We start from the raw sequence: 17,999 nt of genomic DNA on the forward strand, positions 1-17,999 counted from the left end.
ACTGGAATAAATAAAAAAACAATAAAAATATTGATCTTTACCTTAATCACTCTACTTCATCCTAGTGGCAACATCAAGACGATACTAGTGTCGCACCAAATTACTTACAGAAACACATAAAATTTGCAAAAATAAAGATAAAACGTGATATGGTAACGACTCCGAAGTACGGTGACAACTACCATGTTATTTCTAACACCTGCATGAGCTCCGTCCTTTTATGAATAAACTCTTTAGTTAGGTCTCTCAACTTCTTCCACCCACTTAGATTGGTTAGTGTTATCCTGAATTGACACAAGTTATAGGCTTCGGAGTTTATTTACATATTGCAACTAAAAACTAACTAAAAGTTTCTCTCTTAACCAAATTTAAATCCAACATTGTCCTTGATGTTTCTAATGAAAGAGATGTACGTACCAAAAATATAGTAACAAGAGGAATTGCTAAAGAGAGAAGTCAGTAAGATAGCACCTAGGGTGAAGCATAACAATCTTCCTACGGAGAATAAATAGAAAAATAAAAACCTAAAAAACAAATAACAAAAAACCTATAAAAACTACTAATATACAACATACAACTGCCTTGATGGTCAATCAAGGTAAACATGGTCCTCCACTGGGACCTCCTCGACAACTCATGTATGAAAAGGTTCTGAAAAGGGCTTTAATCTCTAACCGTCAATCTTTGAGGAACTACCACCATCTGGTGTCTCAATTTCAATAACGTTGTGAGGAAAAACAGTGTGGACCACAAAAAAAACGGTTCACCGAGAACATAATTTTTTGGGGAATAGATGTAAACGAGTATCATATACAAGAATTTTTTGACTTGGAGAAAATTGATTAATTTTTTTAGGGTAAACCTTTATTATCCTGAACATTTCTAAATAGACATTCGGGTGATCATATATATATATGCATGTATGATGTTTCTTAAGGTTTATTTCATTTGATCATATTTTTCGCATTTTGTAGCCTTTCTCAGATGTGTTCAAAGCACCACGTAGAGTAGGAACATGAGAATTCCAATAAAGAGGTCCAATAGGTAACCTATATAGTTAATTTGTGCATTTAGCCAGATACCAAATATCCAGTTAAAAACAATAATATTGGTATTCATTAAAGTCTTGTTGGAAATTTCAACGCTACTGTCATTTAGGTATTTCTAAGTTACTTAAATTTAGGCGCGTTGGTGAAATAAAGTAAGAAAATGACGATTGACATGTGAGATAATGAGTGAGAACCATAATGCTTTTACTCATACCGTGGTCAGCTTTTAGAAATCATCCAATCTAGGACCATTTCACCGGACATTATCAAAAATGAACTGGACTCAATTATTCAAGTTTGGTCCAATGCCAACTTCCAAGTTTGTGTCCTAATTTAGTGGAACCAAAACGAACTTGGTTAGGAAACCCAAATATATCCGTCGTAAAGACTTCTCTTTTTCAAAAACGGGTTCAACCGATTAAAATCCAGAAATACGTGGGTTCCAACTAGTTATATCCGTCAGATACTAATATTGCTAATCAGTCCAATTTTAGGACCCGAAATTGGGATCGGATCAACTGGTCCCGTTTCTGTTCCAGGTAAGCCTGCACATGGTCCGGTACGACCAGATTTTTTTATGGAACCGTTCCATATACTTGGTGTTGATCGGTACCTCATTTTAAGATCGGTATCCGTACCTCCGATACTGGTCTGGTACAAGACCGGTACCTGATTTTTACTTAAAAAACGTTACAAAATACTAAAACAAAGCAAGAGTAAAGAGTAATCATATTATGGTATACATTATGTAGATAGAATCATAGAAGTACAGAACCAACAAAGCAAGACTAGGGATGGTATCCCATAACCTAATTGGGTGTGACCCTTTACCTAAAACCAAACATTACACCATTTCTTTTCCCTAGAGCGTTAAAACATTCCGTTCTTAATATCCAATCACAATTTTTTTTTTAAAAATCACACATAAACACATTTTAACTCATCAAATAAGATGACAATAAAGTATCAATCAATCAAACTCTTTTAAACGAAAACCTTGTTCTTGATTAGTTATCTACACTTCACAAACATCCATCAATCCAAAAACCCTAATTTTCTTGCAAAAAGAAAAAATCTCCCTATAAATTTTGATATCAAGAAACCTAAAACAAGATTAAAATTAATTAAATTACTCATCTTTAATTCGAAGAGAAAAATAGTTCCCAAATTCAACTGCTACTCAGACACCAAAAAGCTTCAAATCCAACGAAAGTGGAAGGAGATTACAAATATTTTTTGAAAAAAGAGGATCAGAAAGAGAGAGCGTGTACGAGACGCCACAACGGGGAGATAACGATGAAGGATTTTACCGATCGAACTCAGAGATGGTGATACACTGATACTTTGATAGAGAGAACATAGAAGAGAGTAGGCTGCCGCTGCTCTTCAGAGAAAAAAAAGAAGAAAAAAAATGATGAGTGAACTGATTCTCTCAATAGTGTAAACCTAGGATAGACGTCTGCGATTAAAACCTGATCAAGATTTAAACGGCTGGTATTAACCAGTTCTTACGGTCCGGTACAAGCCGGTACCCCTAAGAACCTTTCCATGTACCTAGTCCGGTTCTCATATTCAGTCCCGGTCGCTATACCGCCTAGACCGGTTCCGGTTCGGTTTTTTCGGTTTCAGATCGGTACAGGGACAAGAGACCGGTTCTTGTGCAGCCTTAATTCCAAGTATTTGGAAAAACACTAGCATCCAAATGCAGTGTCGGATTGCTGAATCCGACAGGTTATTTTTGTAATTTGTGGGGTGAATTACCCCACTCCTCCTTTTCCTTCAGTACACATCCCCGGATTCGCCCAAAAACCCCGGCGGTTCTCTCACTATCTCCCCTCGACTGTTCAAACCCCAAAACCTGCTCATAATTCTTCCCCTCAACATCAAAAATGGAAACCCTAGAAGAGGAAATCAAAATCCAACATTTCACTGAATGGTTACAAGCAAACAAAGTCGAATTACGTGGTTGTAAAATCAAATACTGTGGACCTAATAAAGGATTCGGCCTTTTCTCTTCGTCTCAAAACAGTGCTAGTCCAATTTTACTAGTTGTACCATTAGATTTATCAATCACACCAATGAGTGTACTGCAAGATCCAAGTTTAGGGCTTAAATGTAGAGCTATGTTTGAACAAGGGGAAGTTGATGATCGTTTCTTAATGATTTTGTTTTTAACTGTCGAACGTCTTCGCAAGAATTCATTGTGGAAACCGTAAGTATTGTAAAACCCTTTTTGATTTTTATTTTTAATGGTTTTATGTGAAGAAAATGAGGTATTGATTTGCGTTTGTGTTGTGTTTAGGTATATTGATATGTTACCAGTCACATTTGGGAATCCACTTTGGTTTAATGAGGATGAGATTTTGGAGCTTAAAGGGACTACTTTGTATAAAGCTACCCAAATGCAGGTAAAATTACTCATGCATCACTGATTTGACCTCGATTTTGTTCTCGACAATGTGTGGGGGGATTAATTGTTGTTTGAGTGTCTTTTTAAAAAAATCTAATCCTGTCAAAGTTTGTTGCAGTTGGATGTTTTTGTTTGGGTCGTTCATTTTGGGTTTGTGGAATTTTGTGTGTGTGTTACTAAAATCTGGTTTGTGTTACAGAAAAAAAAGTTGGAGGGTTTGTGTGAAGAGAAAGTGAAGGATTTGGTTATGGAGATACTTGATGGGGAAGCAGAAAGGTATGTGAACTCAGGCATTTCTTTTATGAGTCATTCGTCTAAATCAGTTTGCGCATCCAAACTGTTAACCGTAACTTTTTCAACATGAATACTTAATGCGATAAGGAAAATTACATGTGCCGATTTTTTTTATGTTTAACATAGAGTGTTGAAACAAGGACTTGCTTTTTGTTGAACCCAGATCACTGTCCTTATAACAACATACATGGGGAGATGTTTAGAAGGTGTGTGTAGTGTAAAATATAAATGGATCGGCGATACATTCCACATTTAACATTCAAATCTTGTCACAAGGCTACATAAGTCCAATCTATGACAGTAAGATATACTGCAATGTGATTTGAGTTGAGCAATCACCTGACATGAGGTAATTTAATCCTTAAGATACTTGGAACATTATAAACAGAAGGCTAATTTACTTTAAGAATAAATACTAGTAGATAATAAAACAAACCCATTAACTATACCCAATTTAGAGGAGCATACATATGTTCTGATGAGAGGTTTGTGATCCTCAAATACATGCAAATCATATTCTATTCCTGTTTCCTAACTAGTTGAACATGCTCTTGCACTTTAGATTACTCTATCCAGAACTTCTAGTCTATTTATTTGTGTACCACTATATGCATCACCACTAGGTTGACGCCACTAAATGTGCCATAATCCATTGCTATTCTTTGTCATACATTTTGTGCTGCACATGTTTCCATAAATATGCATATGGACCTAAGTTGCACCATTACAGTCATTCAGATGTTCATCTTCCAGTTTGATTTTTAAAAATTAATACCATGTGATGAAGTTGTGTACCACCAATTTATACATCTTATGATAATAATTACTTCTGTTATCTTAGCTGGATTGGATACTAAGGATTTGTTTTTTTTTTTTGGGTTCTTTTGCCAGTGAAGTGCGTTACGAGGACTTCCTTTGGTATGTATCTTCTCATCAAATTGTTATTCTATATTGTGTTACACATTTATTTCTGTCACATTCCAACAATCTTGTTAGCATACTCTTGAGTCTTAGCTAGTAATCTGATTAACAAACTTAAAATTGAATATCTTGGCCAAATTGAGCATGCCAGTTTGATCCTGTTGCTTTTGATTATTATTGAAGTTTGATGGTATTTACAGATTGATTTTACTGTAATGTCAAGAAATGCCGGTAAATTAGTAGTCGTTATTGCAAGGTGAAATGTAAGCATCCATAGATTACTAACTAACTAAATAGTAAAAAGGAAGTATAGTAGTTATGAACTATAGTATGTTGTTAATTCGTAAGAGACAACCTATAGTAGTATCCTCCTGCAACTGTTAATGTTCAGGCTTATATCTTTAAGAATTTATGCAAGATATTTTACTTGGGATAAGTAGCTGAACTACTTGTTTAAATGATCAATATAGAATCTATTGTTACCCTTTTATACAGTAGAGTGTGGATTTTTGTCTTGCTATACATACATTCCTGCTTGTACCATTTCATATTGGACCATGACTCTTGAATTTCAGACTCCCAAGCTTGTGAATTGTGATGGATATGAAGAGTATAAAAGTTCCTTGATGCTTTTTCGTTATTAATTTTTGACGATAGTAGAGAGCTTGAGTATAGGTTAGCCCATCCACTAAATTTATTTAAGAAAACATTTAATTGTTTTTGAAAGTTTCCCCAAATGACAAGGCTGCTTAATAGACTAATGGAGAAGCACATAAAGACTTCCATGACCAACTTTTGCATTTTAGCTGGCAGGTTCTCGGAAACTTGTTTGGTCTAAGTACTGTTACTTATATTACATATTTCATTCAAATGCAGCTGTAATTAATAGTTTGTTCTCCAATGGCATTATGATAGGGCGAATTCCATATTCTGGACACGTGCTCTAAATATACCTTTCCCACATTCTTACGTATTCCCGAAAACCTCAGAAGAAGAAAATTGCTCTGTGCCCCTGGACGCAGAAGGTGGCATTATCACTTCAGAAGTTTCACCTCCTTCCGTGGATGAAAATGGTGCGATTTTCTTTTTCTTCATTCTTTTGTTTTCACACCTTTTTAGCTTTCAATTCATTTTACCTTTCATCTTGCGGAAAATTGGAAGGTAGGGAATAATACTTGGCTGAGTTGTTTGTCCGTTTGTTGGTCAAGCACAACTAACATCATGTAAGTTTACATTTAGGCAGCCATGGTTGTGAACTTGCAAGCGGAGTTGGTGCGAACGCAGTAAACTCAGCACAAGGAGAATCCGTTTGGGTCGAGGGGCTTATTCCTGGCATTGATTTCTGCAATCATGGTATGTAACTAACACCTAGAGTTTCCTAGTATGTATAAAATCTGTTGTTACCATGTTTTAGTTTCTATCATGATTTCCATGAGCCTTCCTTGTGTTTCCTGTGAAGCATTATCTGCGACGTGCTAGCATCACTTTTATCTTTATCTATGTAGACTCTGTAATTCTGATAAGAATTCAAATGAAATTTCGAATATTTGGAGGATCAAGCTCAAGCCTTTGGATACCATACAGGCAATGAAAATTATGAGAGAAAAAATGCCTTTGAGGTTTTAGTTTGCTCAATTGACGGATATCTTTTTGCTGTGCCAATAGGTGAAGGCTAATGAATTAGCCTATGCACGTTTTATTATCATTTGAAACTTAATGCTCGATTTTATTATAACTGTAGAAGTAAAATTAGTCAAGTAGATGACTTGATTCTATTAGTCAAGTAAAGTCACGTGTTATATCTCATTTTTGGAGATTTTGCTTCAGTAATAAAGTCTACAACAACATGGGAGGTTGATAGTCTGGGATTGACAACTGGAGTTCCTGCATCTATGTACCTCTTGTCCGGTGAGTTTCCAATCTTATAAGTTATATAATTGAGCCACGCGATGAGGTGTAATTTTAAAATTTTAGATGTAATTCTTAGGCAAACCTTGTAAAGATGTGAGGCCTTTATGGTTTTATCATAGAACACAAACTAATTCAATATCAGTGGTCCTGTCCATAATTTTTCTTGAAAGGAATCTTTGTAGTTTGTTGGTTTTAGTTGTGGTTTATTTTTTGTGACAGCCCCTCCTATTTCTTCAGTTTGGTTTTACCGTTATTTTGGTATCTATATTCTGGATAAATTTTATTTCTGACCTATTTGTATCATTTTGATAGCTGAACAGGGTACAATCCGAAATGAGGAAGAGATATGCATAAGTTACGGTGATAAAGGGAATGAGGTAATATTATCCTCTGATTTTACGGTAATAAAGGAAATGAGGTAATAGCGGATAAGAAACTGAATTTAGTAAGACAAGAAAGCAAAATGTGCATGCATTTGCTTCCTTGTCAGTCCAGTTGGTACTTGGCAACTTAGGAGAAGTTTTGCTGTATCTTTTCTTAGAGACATCTTTTTAAGATTTAACTGTAGCAGCTTCTGTTGATTTAGCTGTAAGAAATGAGAATTGTAAAGAGATTATAGAGAAGCAGTGGGAGAAGGCTGTTGCCACAGTCTCACCACAGTTAAAATTTTCAGACTAGCCATTTCAAATCTTAAAACCCGTTGACATGCATTCCTGGGAAAACCTCTTCACACTTTCCTAGGTTGTCTAAAACAACTCAGAATGGAAAATAAAATCACAAAATAAATTAGTTTGTACTGTCTCTATGAAGTTATTTTCCATTCTCCATTGACTAGAACATACTGATAGAATTACAATCCTCACCTCTATCAGCCAACCTACGAAGAAAAGAGAAAGTAGAAATTACAATCCTCACCTCCTTGAAACAATTAAGTTTCTTGACTAAAGTTTCCTGTTTGCTGCAGGAGCTACTGTACCTTTATGGATTTGTTATTGATGATAACCCGGATGACTATCTCATGGTAATTCCTTTAGTATGTCACAGGCAATTTCTGGTTATAAATTTCTTAATATGCCCCTAAAGGTAATTTATTTGTTGTTGCTGTGGGGTGGTCCCTTGATTAAACTCTACACTTTGCAATTGCATAGCACCTTTACTACTCCTTTCTGTTTGGCTTTGTCCACAACAGCGTTTTGTTTGCAATGCTAGTCATTTCCTTATTTCGTAGTTGCCCGCAAAAGCGTTTTGCTAGGGCCGATGAAACTTTAAAGATCATGTTCATATGTATTCTTGAGGTAAGAAACTCACATTAGCATAACATATCTCTGGGTTTGGTTGATGCAACACAGGTCCATTATCCAGTAGAGGCAATTCAGAGTGTTCCTTTTGCTGATTCAAAGGCACAGCTTCTAGAAGTACAGGTAAGCCTTTTCTTAGTAGCTTAATGGATGAAGGTTTGTAGATTTTAACATTATACAGGCTAAATTTGTATGCTGTATTTATTTCTTATAATCTTTTCTCACAGACCCAATTTGTTTTGCAGAAGGGTGAAATGAGATGTCTTTTGCCGAGAAATTTATTAGAACGTGGTTTCTTCTCAGATAGCTCCCCTCAAAATGAAGATAGTGTTCAACGTGGACATGATAGGATGTGCAGCTTTAGTTGGTCTGGTCAGCGTAAGATTCCTTCATATCTGAATAAACTAGTTTTTCCGGAGGAATTCTTAACTAGTTTACGGACCATAGCCATGAATGAGGAAGAGCTGTTGAAAGTTTCATCACTGCTGGAAGAGGTTCGTTTGCCTCAAAGTTTTTGTCATTTTAGATGCTAAATATAGAATCGTTTAGTTACAACAGTTCGTCGTAGCTGATTAGTGTAATCACTAACATATTTAAGATCGGCTAAATAAACAAATCCGTTCAAGTATTTTTTCGCTCTAAGTTGTAACCCAATGACCTTACTTATCTTAATTTCCGCTTGTTTTAGCTTGTTGGAAACGAAGAGGAGAAGCAACCATCCGATACCGAAGTTAAGGCAGCAATATGGGAGGTTTGTGGGGATTCAGGTGCCTTGCAGTTGCTTGTCGATCTTCTTCAAACCAAGTAAATATCGAAACCCTTTTGATAAATTTAGTTATATTTACTTTCAATACTTGAGATTAATTAAGCTTGAGTCTTCAAATTTCATTTTCCCAGTAAAGTTTTTATTGGGCTGATGTGACAGAAATTTGGGTTGGTGTATCCTGGGGAACTTACACATGAACAGTTCAATAAACTGAAAAGATTCATAAAACTAATTAATAAAGTTACCCATGTTATATATTAAGTTCCTCGTATAACCAATCAGATATCCACATCTTTTAAGTCTTTTTTGGATAACATACACAAGCCATAATATCAGAATGATAGTTGATTTGTGAAAATACTGATGAAAAACTTGTTCTTTTATGAGAAAACGCAGCACTTTGTTTGTGATTTCAACAATTCGTTGTCAACATCGATATATGAGAAGTAACCTTGACAACCACTTAACTAACAAGAAGGTTCGGTATTTTCAAATTTGCTTCGTTTTACGTGACTACTAGAAGAAGACGGTTTCCACATTAATTCACACTTTCATATAGGATTTTTCATTTTTCACTTTAAAAGCATACACAGTTAAGCAACTTATTAGTTTGATGTGCTTTCCATTTGCAAGGATGATGGAGCTTGAAGATGGTTCTGGATCAGAAGCTTCTGATACCGAGTTGCTTGAAAATGCTCGTGTAATAGAAATTCCCGAAGGGAGTATGAGGTATGTCAACCATCTAGCATGTGTTTCTGTTTGATAATGCTATAGTTAACTGTATAAACAGGCGATTCATTCTTTTTTCTGGTGCACTCACAACTTTTCTGAATTTGCAGGCACGATGCAGGAAATGTTACAAGTGCAGAGAAGTTGATCAGCAGAAACAGCTGGTGCAGTATAATTTATCGACGAGGGCAAAAGCAACTTACACGCCTGTTCTTAAAGGAAGCTGAGCATGCCCTGCACCTATGCTTAAGTGAACAGAATTGAGTATAAAAGCAAATAGCTTCCAATATTTTCAGTCGGAATCTAAGTATTGATAGAATTCACCATTTCTAGTTTAGGTATAGTTCAAGGTTAGATCATTTAGTTTTGGAAGAAACTTTTTGTTCAACTTTAAAACCTTCGACTGAGATGTGGATCAGCCCTTGGTTGTTGTATGAACGTATTAGAAGTCAGATCAGCAAACTCTTTGGTCTTTATCCAAACTAATAAAGCAAGTGAATATACTACAAAACCTCTCTTTCATTGCATTAGTCATAGCCATGACTCGTGACAATGGAAAACCTTTTATGACTTCAAATGCAAGTTGATTATAAGAAGTGAAAAATACTAGAACCCCCTACTATATGGGTTCAATATATAGAAGCCCCATAAAATGGATCCTTCACTATCAACTCCATACTTTAGGAAAATGATACTGCTAGGCCCAAAATATCAATTTTTCTTCAGATCTGGCCCATAATTAATTATTCCGAATTTTAATAATGGCAAGACTACCCTTTACTATATATACAAGAGGAATATCGACACATATTTTCATTTATCAATTTATTTTCTCTCTCTTCTCCGTTCTTTTTCTCTCTCGGCTCTGGCAAAAACCCTAGAAAACTTCTTCATCGTCTCCAAATTTCACCGATCTTCATTTTTTTTCATTCATTTCATCTCCCTGATCTCATATTTCGAAATTATCATGGACTTCTCATCATTTTAAGCTCAGATTCGTTCATTTCGTAAGCCAAAACCCATAAAAATTCGGTGAAAATGTCTGTGAAATGAACTCATAATGCGTTTTCAGCTATTCTTTGAGGCTATGTAAACTTAAAACCTGTAGTTCAAGTATTTAGATAAAAATCTGCTGGTAATATCGCAAGATCGACTTTGATTACTGGTTTCTGACTCAGATTCGACTCATTATGTTGTGTCAGAAACTCGGTTGAATGAGAAACTGTTCAATGGCGATATTCGTAAGGGATCTGTGGTTCAATCGATTGATTAGATGTGTCATACTAGTCAGAATCGGAAGTAAGTTTCACTGAGTTTCGATCTAATTTTAGGTTTAATTTCAATTTTTGATATTACGAATTTTTCAATTTGAAATGAATCTCAGTTCAGATTATTAGTTTCATTCATATCTCTGAATACTATATTGAATGCCTGCCTTTGCTTATTGTTTTCAAGCAATAAAATAACGAAGAGCTGAAGTTGTTACTACTGATTATTTTCGTGGGATATATATGAAGGGGATTGTTGCAATGATAGTGTATTTGAACGATTTTATGATTGTGTTTTGTGTTGGATGTGGAAATGTTGCAGGAAGATTATCCCTTCTTCACCATTTCAAGTTCATATGATTCTTGGTAAGTCTCTGTGCAAGTGTTTTTGCTGCAATTTTTTTGCCTTAAGTTCTGGCAGCCGTTAGGTGAAGAATTTGTGGAATTTCAAGACATAAAATAGCTGGAAATGGGCGGTTCTACGATAACTTGATTTTGTTCTTCTTATCAAAGCCACCAGTAAGCAAAGGCAGTGGTATGTGTGGGTATTTATGATGGATTTAAGAGATAATTGAGGTTGTGAAGATCTCAGGCAGAGAAAAGAAGAAAGTGTGAGTATGGTGGATGTTACATGGATATGAACTGGGGTTGTATTTATGGCTTGAGCATGGTTGAGTATTTGGCAGTTGAATCTAGTTGTGAAGGTCGGTGAACCAGGTGGGTATTTGTCATGGATTCTGGAGGTTCTGGGATGAATGTTATCTGAGTAAGGAAGAAGTCAAGTGGTGTTATTAACCGATAAAGCTGTGGAGACGCCAACAGTTTGCATTGGTCTTGTGCTATTATATCCCTACATTAATGGCTAAGTAGGAGGGTTCATTACGCAATGGCTAATGAATGTTATCGATGACCACAATAAGAGAAGATATGGATTAGATTGGTCAATTTTGGAAGGAGTTTACTACCGTAGGAAATTCATGTCTTTGGAAAGTTGTGTATGAATCTCTCCCTAATTTGTGAACTTCTTTAAAAAATCTTATTATTGTTTGGTAACTACCTGTCCTTGTCTTAATTTAATTGGTGGACCTTTTATCAGCTTAATGGTACACACTCCTTGGATGGGATTGGGATGAATCATGCTGGAATACGTCTTTTGGAGAAGTAGCAAAACCTGCACCTTGAGGTAAGATGGATTCTCAGTTTTTAGTTCATTCGATAAATACAATCTCTTTGTACTGGAACTCCCTGTTTAGCATGAAGTCTATAAACATGATTGACTAAACAATTACATGCTTACAACAACTTGTATTATATAAACTATGCATTAATGAATGGTTCATATCTGAGATGTATTATATAAACTATGCATTAATGATGATTTCTGCTAACTAGTAGTTACCAGGATGTGTAACTGCTAGTTACACATCCTGGGATATAAAGTTTATGTTATATATATTGCAGGTTCTTATGAAAAGAATAGTTATATGGATGTGTAACTAGTAGTTACACATCCTGGGATATAAAGTTTATGTTATATTGCAGGTTTTTATGAAAAGAGTAGTTATATGGTTGGAAAGGTTTCTCTCATTTTCTCTTCTATCAAGTTTATGAGTGTCGGTATTTCCTAGCGTTTCCACCTGAGTACTCGTTTATGAATGTTTTCCTTACACATATTTTCTTTACTAGGTTTGTGGTATGGAAGATGCTTTGGAAATTTTATAGCACTATGGTCTTGGGTTCAATATCTCAAGTATGTGTAGCTATTAGTTACACATGCTAATTAGATGTGTAACTTATAGTTACACATGCTAATTTGATGGGATATGCATATGTAACTTATAGTTACACATGCTAATTTAACTGCACATCACACAAGCCATATGCATGAAAATTTGCACGTTTAACTAGCATTGGCAGACTATGGATGTGTAACTAGTAGTTACACATGCTAATGAAATATGTAACTTCTAGGTACACAAGCCAAATAAATGTGTATCTACTAGTTACACATGCAAATTAGATGTGTAACTTATAGTTACACATGCTAATTTGATGGGATATGCATATGTAACTTATAGTTACACATGCTAATTTGATGGGATATGTTATAGTGGTTATATTTATGAAATTGAGAAAAGAACATCAAGTCCTAGTAGTAGGGAGTAGTAGTGGATGCAGATTAGACTAATTAGATGCAGGTTATACTTATAGTTACACATAATAATTAGATGTGTAATTTCTAGTTACACATGATGATTTGTATGTGTAACTTATGCTAATATGCATGTGTAACTATTGTTTACATGTGTAACTACTGATTACACATGCATTTTGTTTTCCTGGGTTCATATCTATACCCTGCTGAATCAGTTGTGTGATCATTTTTTGCGATATTAATGTGCTAGCACAAGGTTCACAGGTGTTTGTATTATTCTGCCAGTATAATTACTGTCTGAAGCTTTACTTTCTGTTGCTTAAAATATCCTTCGTCATCGATAATATGAAAATGGCTTAGGTACATCTAGACTAGCGCTGTAAAACGTCTTTCTGTTAATACAGTGCTAACAACGTCTTTCTGCTGAAGCAGTGATATCTTAATTAAGAGCTTCTCATTCACTTGCAAGGTTAACTGTATTATTTTATGACTGGTAATTGCTTGATAGTCACCTCTCGTTTTTGCTAGTGTTATTCATTTAGAGATGGATTTGCTGATTTTATGTTGACATATCTAAGTCAGATGCATGTGTAACTCCTAGTTACATAATTCAGATGCATGTGTATCTGCAAGTTACACATGTTAATTAGATGTGTAACTTTTACTTACACATACTGATTTTGGGTACACATATCAATATGTATGTGTAACTCCTAGTTACACTAGTCATATGCATGTGTAACTGCTAGCTGCACTAGCCAGATGAATGTGTATCTCCTAGTTACACATGTTATATGCATGTGTAACTCTCAGTTACACAATTCAGATGCATGTGTAACCGCTAGCTACACTAGTCAGATGCTTGTGAAACTGAAATATACATTGTTTTATGTACTGTTCATTTTAATCGTATAAATACTGATTGCTTGTTGTTATATTTCAGGTTTTAGATAACTTCATAAAAGCTAATTGCTTAAACGTGGTAATGGTCTCGCTGGAACTGGAGTTGACGCTGAATACACAAGTCAGATGCATGTGTAACTCTCAGTTACACTAGATAGACACATATGTAACTCTCAATTACACTAAACAGATGCGTGTGTAACTTCTAGTTACACATGCTAAGAAATTATTGTAAATGAATATTAAAGTAATAACTTTTTTTTTTGTGTTTTTTTTTGATGTCTATTTATTTGCATATATATACAAGTGTAACTTTGCATTACACATATCATAAGGATGTGTAACTTCTGGTTACACATGCCATATGCATGTGTAACTTCTGTTTCCACCTTCGCACTGTATTTTAATAATTTCGGGCCTAGATTTAATAATTTTGGGCCTAGATTTAAATTTTATTTAATTATGGGCTTGACAATATGCATAAGGGTATCAAGGTCTTTTAAAAACTCGGGGCCTAGATTTAAACTTTTTTTAATTAAGGGCCTCATATTATGGGTTATCCATGGGTTGGGCCTGAACCTAATTTCCCCTTATAAGAAAAAGTAATCCTCTTTATTTTTTAATCTGTCTGGTTTTATATTATCCGATTAGACAAAACACTAGACGAGGAGAAAGGCTTCTCAGCAAAGTCCACTTTCTACTTTGCACGCCAAAACCCCAACCCGAATTCCAAATTCTATCTCTAATCTCTCGAATTAGGATTTAGGTGGTGGACCGCCGAGTGTGGGGCGGCTGTAGTAGTGGCTACACAATTCGTGACCACGACTTTCTCCTTAATTCATGGGATGGGAGCCACTAATGGATGTGATGCTGCAGAATGCACTTAGTCAACTTCGATAAGCAAGACGTTTATTACGCCTCAGTTACACCTGGTTGGCTACCACGTTGTTTTTCTTTTTATTTTCCTAATTGAAGGAGAAAGTGCTCAGCAGTCACTACGTAGCCCAGTAAATTCCTATCGTCTCCTCTTCTGGGATGGTTGAGAGTGGTCGCCAGTTCGGCAAAGAAGGAAAAATGCTTCTCTCTAGCAAACTTGATATTTTGGAAAATACGTGTTCCCACCATCTTTTTTCTTCATATGGGTTGGTAACCAAAAATAATTTAGAACAAAAAATATAGTCAAACTCCAATTTGGTTTAGTTGCTGCACCTGATTTCTTTTGGTAGTTAGGACTAGACAAGCAAATTACCCATTCCCACGTTTATCTCTCAATCCGATAATCCTCATCTCTTGGTTATGTGATCACAAAAAATCTCAAGAAAACCCTTTTTGGTAAATTGAACGTAAAGAAAGTCTTTAAACACGTAACACATGATCCAAACTCACATATTTCGTGTCATCCAACTTCAACTCCCCATTTCCCACGCACATAAGAAAAAACTGCCAAAACACCTTCATCTTACATCACCTCCATCACCACCACCACCACCACCACCTTTCCATTTTCCTTATTTACACCCTTTTTCTTATTCTCTTTAATTCTCTCTATTCCTCTCATGGCATACAAGTCAAGGGAAAACAGTGATCATCAAACAATGAGCAACACGATAGTAAGAATAGCTGATGAGGTTTCATGGTGGTGTGCTCTTTTATTAGTATCTCTAATCTTGTTAACCACTTTCAAACAGATTACTTCATCTACCATGGCAAGTCCAACAGATATGGTGATGATGGGAAGGAGTTATGAAGATACTCATAATCATAATAATCAGTTCTTGATGGGTGGTTACCATAAACCATGTGATGAAATCTATGTAGTTGGTGAAGGTGAAACACTACATACAATTAGTGACAAGTGTGGTGATCCATATATAGTTGAACAAAATCCACATATTCATGATCCTGATGATGTTTTCCCTGGTCTTGTTATTAAGATTACTCCTTATGCTGTTATTCATCATCAAACCATACTCTAGCTTAAGGGGTTATTAATTTCACTTTTTTTTTTTTGAAGCATAATTTCACTTTATATTTCCGGTACATGTAATTTATGTTTGTTTCTTTTTTATTTTTCTTGTTCTTAGGTTAATTGTAGAATGGATACAGGCAAAAAAATTGTATATTTACAATGTAAATTTCAAGTGAAGCATTTGCATGCTCGTTTCTATCTTCTTTACTTGCATAACAGTGAAGCATCAAAAGATTCAAAACTACAATACAATCTCAATCTATATTGGAGGACAGTATAGCATGTTGGGATGGGACAATTGCCCCATGGTCTTACCTTAATCAATTCCTAATTATTTATGATAAAAATAAATTTTGTGCACACACCTTTGTTAAAGAGTGTTAATTTATATTTTTATTCCATTGATTAATCGACTAGCTAGTCTTCTTAATTCTTACGTATGTGTTAAAGAATTTCGTCTCTAAGTAATCACTAAAATTAAATAAATTTGAAAAGAAAGGTAAAATATCACACGAGCATCTGTCAAAGAATGTGCACAAAATCGAAGTAAGAAATTAATTTTATGGGCTAGAAATTAATCTTCCTTGTTATAATCATTTAATTTTCGTCAACTGGATGATCAGAGTTCAATTTTATGTACATAGCAACCAGTTGGCGGGGCTAATTATTCGGCCGCTGCTAGCTCCCCATTTTTCCAATAGAAAAAGCAAAACAAAAAACCATATTTTGCTCAAAGTCATCGGTACACTGATACTGTAGTAGGGCTGCACATGCGTCGGGTTGGGTCGGATTTGGTCTCACCCGTCACCCAACCCACTGATGGTGGGTAACAGAAGTTGTCACCCGCAACCAACCCAACATTACAATGGGTCGGTTTTCACCCGACCCACATTACGGTGGGTTGGATCGGGTGGGTGGTGGGTTAACCACCATAAAATACAATGAACATTACATTAAGAACCCAATTGAAATAAGCCAACCGAAAATCAATCTTAGGAAACAAAATCCTAATTAGTATTTACAAATTACAATGATTCCTAGTCTCACCTTTGGTTGTTGGTTTACCGGTGACGATGTTGATTGATTGCTGCTGGTGATGCTGTGATTTGATTTACAAAGCGAAGAGAAAATGAAAAAATAAACTGAGCCTCTAAGACTGTCGTTGAAGGGAACTGATTGAAGACTCTTCAGTGAAGAGAAGCTACCGATGATTAGGTTTAGGCATTACATATTATCACTTCAATGGATGTGGTTCATGTAGGATAGGTAATCTAAGGGTTAGCATTAATTTAGAAATATTTAGGTGGGTGGGTGGATTGGGTCGGGTGAGGGAAGTTGTCACCCACAGTCGACCCACCATACGATGGGTTTTGATGTTGTGACCCATAGCCGACCCGCTCCTAAATGGGTTGGGTCGGGTGCTGGTAATTTCAGGCGGATATGGGTTGGGTTGGTGGGTTGAGTCGGTTTTGTGCAGCCCTATACTCTAGTTAAATGGTGCTGCTGGGATCCAGATTCCAAGGTACACAAAATAGCTATATTTTCTAATAAAAAGATTCAGAAGCCAAACATAAATGCCGGAATAGCTCATCTGGTTAGAGCGTGTTGCCCTTAACCACATGGTCACAGGTTCATGTTAATTTATTTTGCGAGAATTTGAATGAACTTTGCTGTGCCGGAATAGAATTGCAGGCCATGAAGAAATATAGAACACAGATGCCTTATCAAAAGGAAAATAAAATAGAACACTACTAGCTCTCCAACCACCGGCTAAGAGACTAGACCTGGAGAGATTTAATTTAGAAATAGAAACCCTCCAGTGTGTCAGCTGCCAGCACACGTTCTATAATTTGTTTCCACAGAAGCTTCCCTTGGTTGTTTCCTTATTCATTGCGGGGAAACCTAATTGCTAAATTCAGAACTCTGTGCGTAAAACTCTATAAATACTAGTCCAATACCTAGAATTCATGTACACAAACCTTTATCAACTGGTTTTGTTCTCTTTCCAAGGCTATGGAGATAATACCTATCAGTTCTTCTAATTCTAGTTCTACTCTTGAAAGACTCCCAACAGAATATCAAATGCTAGTAAGTAGATACCCAACAGATTCAAATTCAAACCCATGGTTTAGAATTCAACTGAATGTTGAACAAGTACGCACCAACATGATAGGAAATATTGAGCTTACTAACAAATTTGATTCGGAAGAGTTGGAACTTGATTACTCGTTTACGGCAGACCAGATCAAATTTGAGATCCGAAATCTTTTACATAACTTTCGCATTACGGATGTGGATTATGTTGAAGGCATCAGTGAGAGGCTAT

The 17,999-nt window shown here is 35.7% G+C and overlaps 2 protein-coding genes across 3 annotated transcripts; both read left to right on the plus strand.

The window, feature by feature from the left end:
• The first annotated feature begins 1,868 nt into the window (after positions 1–1,868).
• On the plus strand, positions 1,869–9,912 carry LOC113306889. 2 transcript variants are annotated; one of them, XR_003338882.1, is made up of 15 exons: positions 1,869–3,261; positions 3,352–3,457; positions 3,659–3,735; positions 4,645–4,671; positions 5,590–5,747; positions 5,914–6,027; positions 6,502–6,582; positions 6,898–6,962; positions 7,550–7,606; positions 7,935–8,006; positions 8,129–8,377; positions 8,572–8,687; positions 9,046–9,127; positions 9,283–9,378; positions 9,489–9,912. XR_003338882.1 is itself a non-coding variant. In XM_026555810.1 (14 exons), the coding sequence occupies exons 1-14, from the start codon at positions 2,939–2,941 to the stop codon at positions 9,640–9,642; spliced, it is 1,695 nt and encodes a 564-aa protein (XP_026411595.1). In that variant the 5' UTR covers positions 1,869–2,938; the 3' UTR covers positions 9,643–9,911. The 2 variants fall into 2 exon arrangements, 1 of the variants encoding a protein (XP_026411595.1); XM_026555810.1 differs by lacking the exon at positions 9,046–9,127 and having other exon boundaries at positions 9,489–9,911.
• A 5,387-nt stretch (positions 9,913–15,299) lies between these two features.
• LOC113305095 lies at positions 15,300–15,680 on the plus strand. Its single transcript, XM_026554203.1, has one exon. The coding sequence runs from the start codon at positions 15,300–15,302 to the stop codon at positions 15,678–15,680; it is 381 nt and encodes a 126-aa protein (XP_026409988.1).
• The last annotated feature ends 2,319 nt before the right edge of the window (positions 15,681–17,999 follow it).

The sequence above is a fragment of the Papaver somniferum genome, chromosome 8, assembly GCF_003573695.1.
Source record: "Papaver somniferum cultivar HN1 chromosome 8, ASM357369v1, whole genome shotgun sequence".
In the NCBI taxonomy this organism is placed as follows: Eukaryota; Viridiplantae; Streptophyta; class Magnoliopsida; order Ranunculales; family Papaveraceae; genus Papaver; species Papaver somniferum.